The 11835-nt window shown below is 43.2% G+C and overlaps 1 protein-coding gene across 1 annotated transcript; it reads right to left on the minus strand.

Annotated features, from left to right (window-relative positions):
- Nucleotides 1-4621: 4621 nt before the first annotated feature.
- Nucleotides 4622-7127, minus strand: LOC139422038 (frizzled-9-like). Its single transcript, XM_071173175.1, has one exon. The coding sequence runs from the start codon at nt 6924-6926 to the stop codon at nt 5172-5174; it is 1755 nt and encodes a 584-aa protein (XP_071029276.1). The 5' UTR covers nt 6927-7127; the 3' UTR covers nt 4622-5171.
- Between the last annotated feature and the right edge of the window lie 4708 nt (nt 7128-11835).

The following is an 11835-nucleotide window of genomic DNA, read 5'->3' on the forward strand; positions in this document are numbered from 1 at the left end:
GAACTGCTCCTTAAAGTAACTAACTTTGGCCTTCAAGATAGCCTGAGTGCACTTATTTCTAATTTGCATGAACGAGAGCCAGTCAGCCTGAGTATGCACGTGCCAAGCCTTTCGCCAAATGGAATTCTTGAGGTGGAGTAACTCTGCCAGATCACAGTCGAACCAGGGGCTGAACCTGTTTTTAATTCTCATTTTCTTTATGGGGCGTGTTTGTTAACAATACCACTGAAAATATTGAGGTCCAAGAGTCTTTGACAGAGGGGATCAAGCTGATTCTATACCAATTTACAGAGGCCAGGTCATGAAGGAAGGATTGCTCATTAAAGCTTTTTAGCAAGTGTCTATGACAAATCAGTACAGGTCGCTTCACTGAGCAGCCATTGCAAACACAGTGATTATTAAGGCCATTACAGAAAACACCAGACTGATACATATCAGGATTATTTGTTAGGATAACATCAAGCAAAGTAGCCTTTTCTGGGTGTTTGGAGTCATACCTTGTGGGACTGGTAATAATCTGAGAAAGATTTAGGGAGTCCCATTGCTTTAGGACTTGCTCAGGTGGTTTAAGCATGTCCCAGTTTAGGTCACCTAGCAGGACACATTCAGACTTAGTGTAAGGGGCCAGGAGAAGAGCTTAGGGTAGTTAGGGTACAGGCTGGTGCTGATGGTGGAGAGACTTGGTGGAGGTAACCGAGCACTGAAGGTGTTCCTTGGTAAAGATTGCCACTCCACCACCTTTGAAAGATCTGTCTTGCCGAAAAAAGTTATAACCAGTAAAGTTAACATCAGTGTTCAAAACACTTTCTTAACCACGTCTCAGTAATGACCAACACATATGGATTGGAGCTGTGAACCCACACTTTCAATTAAATAAGCTTTAGTGTTAACGTGCAGAAAACCCAGGCTTTTACAAGAGCAGGAATCAGTGAAGCAGATATCAGAGTACAAGTCAGAATTGGGGCTAGCAACAGTAGATGGGCCAGGGTGTACAGGCACATGTCCAGATATCATCAGCAGTAATACAATCAGGGCAGGGCAGAGGACAGGGAGAGCTCTGCAGTGTTGATTTTTTTATGACATTTGAATGTGCATCAAATGGCAACAACATCATATTGTGCAGCAATTTCATCAGGTAACATGAATACAAAGCCGGCTAGAGGTGGTTAGAATAGGATGGGAAAGTCTGTGTAACCATTAGAGAGTCAGAGTCCAGAGTGTGGGAACAAACATAGTCTGGTGTGGGAACAAACAGTCTGTCCCACGGTCGGGTAAACAAGCATGTTCATAGTCAACAAAGCATGAGGTAGTTATGAGGCAAATAGCATAATGCACAAGAAAAATATATAATGACTTGGGGCTAGCCATTGTAAGTTCAGAGTCACCTGCCCCAACAGTGCATGTGTCCTGGGGCGAGCGAAAGCTCGGGACAGAGGGGGGAGTGTGGTGGGGGTACCTGTACCAGACAAGGGGAGACAGGCCAGGGCAGCCGGTGAACAGATCGCCAGGTGGAATCCAAGCAGCAGTGCAGCAGGCACAGGAGTAGGTTGAACAACCACTTGGGAGAAGCTTTTTTTGGGAGGCAGATTCCTTGTAGAAAATCCCAGCTAGCTAACGTAGCTAGCAAGTCTCTGTCCACCGTTTTTTTTCACATGAAAAAGGAGGGCGTTAGCTAGCTATAGCTCATCAGTTTCGGCCAATGGTCCTTTACAACGTCCAAACAAAGTATCATGCTGGATAATCAGCCACACCTGTCAGGTGGATGGATTATCTTGGCAAAGGAAAAATGCTTACTATCAGGGATCTAAACAAATTTGTGCACATCATTTGAGAGAAATAAGCTTTTTGTGCGTATGGATAATTTCTGGGATCTTTCATTTCAGCTCATGAAATATGGGACCAACACTTTACATGTTGCGTTTATTTTGTTGGTCAGTGTAAATGAGGATTAGATACCCCAGTGAAATTAACGCAGAAGTCTGACATCAAATACTCTGTGGCATTAGAGTATAAAAGACAGACAGTTGTTGGCCTGAATGGAGCCTCGACGAGAATCAAGCTTCCCTAAGGCGTGACAATGATGTGATTTTGGACGTATGGCAACGTGAGACTAACCCAAATGTGATATCTAGTAACAATAAGGGGTGGCATAGGAAATCAGAATGTCGAAGCCACAGCAACGATCTTAATACACTAACAAAATGAATGATGGTGGTAACTGTTTTGTTTGAAAGGTGGGTTAATCACTCCGTAGAGGAACTATAGTCTATGCTTCACTACACCACTCACCTAATCTAAGTTTAAAGAGATGTTCAATGTTACAGCATTCAAAAACCTGAGTCTTGGTGCATTGTGTGTTGGCATATACAAGTAACACAAGGGGTGCTCAGCTCAGCAGGTGGGACATGGCCGAGCCAGTGGCACAGAAGGCTCAGGGGGACACATTTTGGGGGGACACCCTTTCGGAGGGGCTGCTGCTTTTCAATAGACTCATTTCCACATCAAAACCAGCATAGGAAAGGGATACTGCTTGGGGGTGGGGGGTAATGAAGAGCTCTTTTTACCTCCCTTTCTCTATTCTTCTGGTGTTTTTTTTAAGAGGGGGGAGAAGCCCTGATGCTTTAATTATCTCCTTTAATCAAATGTATGAGCTAACATAGCCTTTTCCTTTCAGAGTGCACACAATTACACAGATACTCTATATTGTCCGCTCTCCTACAATGCCATTAGGAATCTCTATTACAGTGGTGTCTCCCAAAGGGTTTCTGGCTTTGAGAATGATTTGGCTAAGATATGCCTAAAACATAGTGAATGTGGCACATTTCAGTATTTTTGATTGGTTGAATAAAGACTGCTGTTAAGAACCACCCACATTTGACTTGACAAATCCTCGGAAAGAGCAATTCCACATTCATGGTCTGAGAATTTGACTTCATGTCAGGGGAGGTAGTTTAAACATTACCAAATGCTATTTCTCAAATGTCTTATTGAACATTTGAAAGACTCCACATAGAGTATGTGAATTACAATGTCATTGTCACTTCGTGTTGTCAATTTGCAGTGAATTTGAATCACATGAATTCTTACATAATTCAGATCTTTTGCTTTCCCCTTTCATTTCAATTCAAATAAAGACTTAAAAACCAGTTGACCATCTTACCAGGACCAGGGGGCTTTAGCAAGGGGATTTATCAGTTGACCATCTTACCAGGACCAGGGGGCTTTAGCAAGGGGATTTATCAGTTGACCATCTTACCAGGACCAGGGGGCTTTAGCAAGGGGATTTATCAGTTGACCATCTTACCAGGACCAGGGGGCTTTAGCAAGGGGATTTATCAGTTGACCATCTTACCAGGACCAGGGGGCTTTAGCAAGGGGATTTATCAGTTGCAATGGCTGATGCAGAGCAGACTGTTATTGTTATGAGAACCAAGTGTTTATGCATGTCGCCCATGTATAAACTTGAAAGCTGGCGCGCATTAATTGTGCTTTATTGTGACTGGTACATGTGGTTTACGCACCACAGTGGGGTCCCAGAGCGCAGCTCCAAGACAAACACAGCTTTTTATGGAGAAATGTAACAGTGGTTTCAGCTCCAGGGGGAGATGTGCTGCCAAGCTATGGACAATGTCTGCACAGGCAGGATGCAGGCACCAGCAACTTGGAAGAGAGGATATAAAAAGTGAAGGATAGGCTGGTGGGCAGGACCAGCCCAAAATCTCAGCATTGTCAAAGGTCTAATATGAAATGGTATAACATAGGTCTACAACACAGTAGCAGAAATATGATAGACCTATTCAAATGGGATAAAGTCATGTAGGCTTTAGCTTTGGAGAGACTGAACTTATGAAAAGCCTGACATTTTGATTGCCTGTGTTATATTTGGGAAACACAGATCCATTTTTTTCTTAAAGGCAGTGTCATGACTTATTATTAAAACTCTGTCTCTTTCTCTCACCATGGAATGCTGTCGCCCCATGTAAGTTATTATTGCTGGAGCTGATGTTTCAATGGAAAACAGAAAGTTCAGCATAGCTTCACAAACATGGGCAGTCAGAGAGGCCTGGAGGCCCTGACCGTTTTCCACCTCAACTGAGGCTGCAGTTTAGAAAAATATTAACACTTTTGTCAACCAACCAGAAAGTTGGCGCGAGGCTCAACTGCGTGGAACAAGCAGCTTTTTGTTTACAGTTTACTCAAGCAGTTTGAATTCCTGAAATGTGACAGAACCCTGATGCAATGCGAGGACAGAGTTATACATGAAAGAGCATACACAAACAGCTGATGTCACTTGGGAAAATATGACTAGATTTGCCAGTGAGAGCTTCATACTGTAGGTGGGTCCACAAGGTCATCAGTCTAATGAAAAATAAACTAAAATGAATACTTTTAAAAATGTCGCCGATACTAATGATGTCCATTTAATTTATACAATATATTCTTGCATCAAGTTAATGACAACTGTCAATTTGAAGAGGCGCTGTAGCAAAATGTTTCAGATACAAATGAATATTTTCTTAAACCAAAAAAATAGTAAGATGTCTTTGCTTTGCTTATGTTAAAAACCACTACACTTAATTTGACATGCATTGTAAAGTAATCAATAGAGTAAAGTCATCAGTGAAAATATATAAATATGTTTTATTAATGTCCATTGTTTTGAAAAATATGCATTTGCAAAGGCACTTATACATCTCAACAGGCCCTATATTCATAACTCATAACTCTTTAGTACATGTGCTTTTATATACAATATACAAAACCTTAGGAAACACCATGAAGAACTTGCAATTAAATACACAACACAATAAATACATTTACAGGGAGAGAACACTAAACCAAATGTTGATACATCCATGCAAGTTCTATTTTGCATTCATGTTCAGTTGGTTAACCAGAAACAGCCAACTAACTCTATGGCATACAATACAAGAACTGTTTCCTTTAGAAGCATATCTGATTCTGCATGTGCATCGAACTGTGTGGTTTAACTGAAAGCAATGTGGATCATCTGTTACCAAAACGAAAGCACAACCACTGTTACGTTCAGGTATTGCTACTAATCGAGCATTAGATGCAAACCAACCTGAGCTTTTCAAATGATCATATAACAAAATAGCATCCTTTGGCATTGTCAATACAAGACACTGTGAGAAGTGTCACTTGAAATGTTAGACGTGTGTGGGGCTCTCTAGGTAAGAGTCTGTTTTGGCCATGTGGAGCACCACGGCTGGGGACTTGTAGTGACAATGGGAGGTGCTGCAGCTGACGCTGCTACAAGGCTTCCTGCTAGTCCGCACCGACAGCTTCCTGTTGCACAGGCCCTGCCAGGTCTGCAGGGTCTTGGAACTCCAAACCCACACACCGCTGGTGATGCCCACCACCAGAGACATGAAGATCTTCAGCATGAACACTGCCACGGTGGGCACCGACTCCTCCAGGGAGCAGTCCTCATGCCGGCGCCCAGGGAACGACACACACTTGTTCTCCAGCGCCTGGAACTTCCAGTAACCCATGTTGAGCCTCTCGTAGAAGTAGCAGATGATGACGCAGGTGGCGGGCACCGTGTACAGGATGGAGAACACACCGATCTTCACCATTAGTTTCTCCAGCTTCTCTGTGTTGGTGCCGCCCGTCTTCATTATCTTCCGGATGTGGAAGAGCGCCACGAAGCCCGTGAGGATGAAAGAGGTGCCAATGACCAGGTAGCAGGACAGAGGGATAAGCACGAAGCCGGTCAGTGCATTAACGTCCATGCTGCCCACATAACACAGCCCCGTCAGCTCGTCCCCTGCCACCTTCCTCATAGTTAGGATGACGATGGTCTTCATGGCTGGGATGCCCCAGGCGGCCATGTGGAAATAGCTGCTGTGGGCCTCGATGGCCTCGTGGCCCCACTTCTTGCCAGCGGCCAGGAACCAGGTGAGTGTGAGGATGACCCACCAGATAGATGAAGCCATACCAAAGTAGTAGAGGATGAGGAAGACGATGGTGCAGCCCGTAGACTCCAGCCCCTCCTGGATGATGTAGAGCTCGCCATTCTCCCGGTCGCAGGCTATGTTCTCGGCCCCGGCCACCGAGCGGATGACGAAGGCCACCGAGTAGACGTTGTAACACATGGAGAGGAAGATGATGGGCCGCTCCGGGTACTGAAAGCGCTGCGGGTCCAGCAGGAAGGTGAGGACAGTGAAGGCGGTGGAGATGAAGCAGAGTGTGGACCACACCGCCATCCAGATGAAGGCAAAGTCCTTGTCCTGCCGCGACCAGAACACGTCCACCACCGAGGAGCAGCGCGGGGCACACGACTGGCTCTTCTCCACATACTGGAACTTCTCTGGGTTCTCGCAGGAGCCCAGGCTGTTGCCTGAGCGCCCGCTGGTACCCGGGCCGGGCTGCCTGGGTCTGGGGGGCACCGGTAGCATGCCCTCCCCCTTCTTGGTCTCCTGCTTGGTGTCATTCTCAGGTGCCTCCATGCACAGCGAGTTGGGGTTGTTTTTAGTGGGCAGCTTGGAGCAGTCCAGTGAGTCAGGCCAGCCGAAGCTGAATTTCTCCATGATGGGAGAGCACTTCTGCCTGGCCTGCTCACACATTGGTCGGCAGGCAGGGATGGTGGTGGACACTTTGTCAGTGCACATGGGGACGTAGAGGGAGCAGAGGAAAAAGCGCAGGTGCACGTCACAGCCGTATTCCACTAGAGGGGCAAACTCATTTAGTTTGATGCTGGCCTCTGCTTGGCTTTCGTATTTCATTAAGTTGGGCATTCTTGTCATATTGTAGCCAATGCCCTGGCACATGGGAATGGTGATGGGTTCACATTTTGCAGGTCTGCCCCTCTCTATATCATATGCTCCGATATCCAAACTGGATGCAGCAATAACAAGTTGGCACCAGAGTAAAATGGCAATCCTCAAATGAAAAATATACATGTTGATATCAGGAAAGTTAATATATCACAAACTACTTATTGTTTTAGAATAGAAAAGTAAAATAGAAAGGAACAGTGATTGTAACAATTCCATGAGATGGTGCCCAAAATGTGTCCATTTCCCCACTGTCAATTCTGATGAAGCATATGTTAGTTCCAAGGTGAGTTCATTTAATACCCGACCATATGGCTCTCCTATGGTCAAAATTGCACACCTTCGCAAAACGTCTTGTTTTCCCTGAAAACAGTATCTGAATTAGTTCCAAATCCAGTCGGATATGTTAAAGCACGATACGCTTCACATGTTTAGCAAAGTGACGGAAACATGCTGTGAACGTTCGAATGGTGAACAATTAGTCTCTATATCATCGATATCACGCATATTAAAATCTCAAGCCAGGCAGTTGCGTTGAACCGTAATAAAGTCCATATTTTCCGAAATTATTTGAAGTTGATATGCTGTTCAAAATCACATTTTAGTAGGCTCCTGTTTGTAACCACACCAGTGCACCACACGCGGGGATACTGGGTCGTTTAAAAATACTCAAGCCGTCCAGCTCTGTCTGTCTTCTTCTCCCTCCATCGCTTGAGTGCATTAACATTCTCTGTGCTCTGCTCTCTGCCTCTTCAATAAAGGGGCGGGAGTTGGATGACGAACTTGCTTCGCCCCGCCTTTAACTCATTCTCAAATGTATTTTTCTTACAGAGGTAAAATGTATTTATATTGGATATTCTGTTCTCTAGTCAATAGCTATTAAACCAAGCATGCCAACCATGACTGTGAAGATGATATATTTTGAATCAGGGGAGGATGGAGAACAATTCACACTTTTGTTTGTCAAGTCACATAGTATTAGATTTTTTTAAAATTGAACCTTTATTTAACTAAGCAAGTCAGTTAACTTAAGAACAAATTATTATTTACAATGACGGCCTAACTCGGGCCAAACCCGGACGACACTTGCCCAATTGTGCGCCGCCCTATGGGACTTACAATCACGGACGGATGTGATACAGCCTGGAATCGAACTAGGGACTGTAGTGATGCCTCTTGCACTAAGATGCAGTGCCTTAGACCGCTGCACATTTCATTTGAGAAAGTAAGAGATGAGATGGCAATAAAGCACAAAATGTTTACATATTCATACAAAAGAGCACTTATGCTACAGTTAGGTTAACTAAAGCCATTAAGGAATGACTAGTGGAAGCCAGACTCTTCTCGGTCTTTTACTTATTTTTATTTATTTAACCTTTATTTAACTAGGCAAGTCATTTAAGAACAAATTATTTTTACAATGACGGCCTACCCCGGCCAAACACGGATGATGCTGGGGAAAATTGCGCGCTGCCCTATGTGACTCCCAAACACGGCCGGATGTGATACAGCCTGTCTGCAATGCACCATGGATAGATGCTGTGTGGATAGTGGCCACTAGATGGGAACAATAGCCTATCAGGCCTTCCATAATACTGTCACTGCTCAGTAATTGAGTTACACACCATGTAAAATTAGTATTATACTAGATATTCGGACGGATATTAGTTCCTTTCGGCTCAATAGCTATTGTACCAAGCATGCCATGACAATGAAAATGGTATATTCTGAATCAGGGTGGATGGAGAACAATCCATGGCTTTTTTTGTTTCTTGAAATATAATCAAATGTTGTTGTCAGTCAGAACTCCCTCATGTCTTTTCCTCCCTGAGGCTTACAGCAGGGGCGGACTGGGATAAAAATGAGTCCCTGGCATTTTAGCCACACCAGCCCACATCACCTCACGCATGCGCTGTTACCCATCCTAGTGGTGAATGAAAGAACACACATATATATATATATATATATATATATATATATATATATATATATATATATATATATATATTAGACAAAGAAGAAAATCACTGAATAAATGCCTTATAGATGACCATTGGCTTATACATACAGTTGAAGTCGAAAGTTTACATACACCTTAGCCAAATACATTTAAACTCAGTTTTTCACAATTTCTGACATTTAATCTTGGTAAAAATTCCCTGTCTTAGGTCAGTTAGGATCACCACTTTATTTTAATAGTAGAGAGAATGATTTATTTCAGCTTTTATTTCTTTCATCACATTCCCAGTGGGTCAGAAGTTTACATGCACTCAATTAGTATTTGGTAGCATTGCCTTTACATTGTTTAACTTGGGTCAAACGTTTCGGGTAGCTTTCCACAAGCTTCCAACAATAAGCTTGGTGAATTTTGGGCCATTCCTCCTGACAGAGCTTCAGTATATCCACATAATTGTCCTTCCTCATGATTCCGTTTATTTTGTGAAGTGCACCAGTCCCTCCTGCAGCAAAGCACCCCCACAACATGATGCTGCCACCCCCGTGCTTCACGGTTGGGATGGTGTTCTTCAGCTTGCAAGCCTCCCCTTTCTCCAAACATAACAATGGTCATTATGGCCAAACAGTTCTATTTTTGTTTCATCAGACCAGAGGACATTTCTCCAAAAAGTACAATCTTTGTCCCCATGTGAGATCCCCAAGGATTGGAAAGCTGCCGCGGTTATCCCCCTCTTCAAAGGGGGAGACACCCTGGACCCAAACTGTTACAGACCTATATCCATCCTGCCCTGCCTATCTAAGGTCTTCGAAAGCCAAGTCAACAAACAGATCACTGACCATCTCGAATCCCACCGTACCTTCTCCGCTGTGCAATCCGGTTTCCGAGCCGGTCACGGGTGCACCTCAGCCACGCTCAAGGTACTAAACGATATCATAACCGCCATCGATAAAAGACAGTACTGTGCAGCCGTCTTCATTGACCTGGCCAAGGCTTTCGACTTGCAAACCGAAGTCTGGATTTTTTATGGCGGTTTTAGAGCAGTGGCTTCATCCTGCTGAGCGGCCTTTCAGGTTGTCGATATAGGACTCGTTTTACTGTGGATATAGATACTTTTGTAACCGTTCCCTCCAGCATCTTCACAAGGTTAATTTGCACTTTTCGCACCAAAGTACGTTCATCTCTAGGAGACAGCACATACTGCGAGAGCGGTATGACGGCTGCATGGTCCCATGGTGTTTATACTTGCGTACAATTGTTTGTACAGATGAACGTGGTACCGTCAGGAAATTTCTCCCAAGGATGAACCAGACTTGTGGAGGTCTACAACTATTTGTCTGAGGTCTTGGCTGATTTCTTTTGATTTTCCCATGATGTTAAGCACTGAGTTTGAAGGTCGGCCTTGAACTACATCCACAGGTACACCTCCAATTGACTCAAATTATGTCAATTTGCCTATCAGAAGCTTCTAAAGCCATGACATCATTTTCTGGAATTTTCCAAGCTGTTTAAAGGCACAGTCAATGTAGTGTATGTAAACTTCTGACCCACTGGAATTGTGATACAGTGAATGATGAGAGAAATAATCTGTCTGTAAACAATTGTTGGAGAAATTGGTTGTGTCATGCACAAAGTAGATGTCCTAACCCACTTGCCAAAACTATAGTTTGTTAACACCACATTTGTGGAGTGGTTGAAAAACAAGTTTTAATGACTCCAACCTAAGTGTATTTAAACTTCCGACTTCAACAGTACACCCTTCTATGTTTGTCATAGAATGACGCCAGGACTAGTTTATGTGGCTGTGGAAAGATTTTTTGCGTTGTGCTTTGTTTGACACATTAATAAACCATTTACTAATCAATAATAATATTTTTGCAGTCCTTAATCTTAAGTGAGTGCTATTTATACTTTATAAATGTTTTGAGTTCCGTGCGCGTAAGCATACCTTTCTGCCAAGAAGTGACATCCCTTTCAGCAAATTAAGTGGGATATAGGCGGGACTTTCCAGTCTTCAGTGGTGGTGGCTATGTAATGTAATCTGACACCATAGTCACTTGTTGCAACAGCTCATAAACCCACTCGCTGGGCTGAAGAGAATCAGAAGCAAATAAACATTGATAAAACAATAAAAATTACAGACTGTCCCTGAATTGACCTTCATTGTAATACAGTGGGGCAAAAAAGTATTTAGTCAGCCACCAATTGTGCAAGTTCTCCCACTTAAGATGAGAGAGGCCTGTAATTTTCATCATAGGTACACTTCAACTATGACAGACAAAATGAAGAAAAAAAATCCAGAAAATCACATTGTAGGATTTTTAATGAATTTATTTGCAAATTATGATATACTGATAACAAGTTCAAACAGGTGCCATTAATACAGGTAACGAGTGGAGGACAGAGGAGCCTCTTAAAGAAGAAGTTACAGGTCTGTGAGAGCCAGAAATCTTGCTTGTTTGCAGGGGACCAAATACTTATTTTCCACCATAATTTGCAAATAAATTCATAAAAAATCCTACAATGTGATTTTCTGGATTCATATTTGAAGTGTACCTATGATGAAAATTACAGGCCTCTCTCATCATTTTAAATTGGAGAACTTGCACAATTGGTGGCTGACTAAATACTTTTTTGCGCCACTGTACATGATGACTTGTGTTTAATAAAAAGCACTGTATAAATATCTAGTAGTGCATTCGCTAAGTATTCAGACCGCTTGAATTTTTCCACATTTTGTTACGTTACAGCCTTATTCTTAAATGTATTAAATCTACACACAATACCTTATAACGACAAAGCAAAAATAGGTTTTTAGAAATGTTAGCAAAAAATAATCATATTTACATAAGTATTCAGACTCTTTACTCAGTACTTTGTTGAAGCACCTTTGGCAGCGATAACAGCCTCGAGTATTCTTGGGTATGACGCTACAAGCTTGGCACACCTGTATTTGGGGAGTTTCTCCCATTCTCCTATGCAGATCCTCTCAAGCTCTGTGAGGCTGGATGGGGAGCGTCGCTGCACAGCTATTTTCAGGTCTCTGCAGAGATGTTCGATGGGGTTCAAGTCTGGGCTCTG

The sequence above is a fragment of the Oncorhynchus clarkii genome, chromosome 12, assembly GCF_045791955.1.
Source record: "Oncorhynchus clarkii lewisi isolate Uvic-CL-2024 chromosome 12, UVic_Ocla_1.0, whole genome shotgun sequence".
In the NCBI taxonomy this organism is placed as follows: domain Eukaryota; kingdom Metazoa; phylum Chordata; class Actinopteri; order Salmoniformes; family Salmonidae; genus Oncorhynchus; species Oncorhynchus clarkii.

What these genes read in the sequence shown, in the direction of transcription:
- LOC139422038 (XM_071173175.1), bottom strand. Translation starts at nt 6,926, where the DNA reads ATGTATATTTTTCATTTGAGGATTGCCATTTTACTCTGGTGCCAACTT.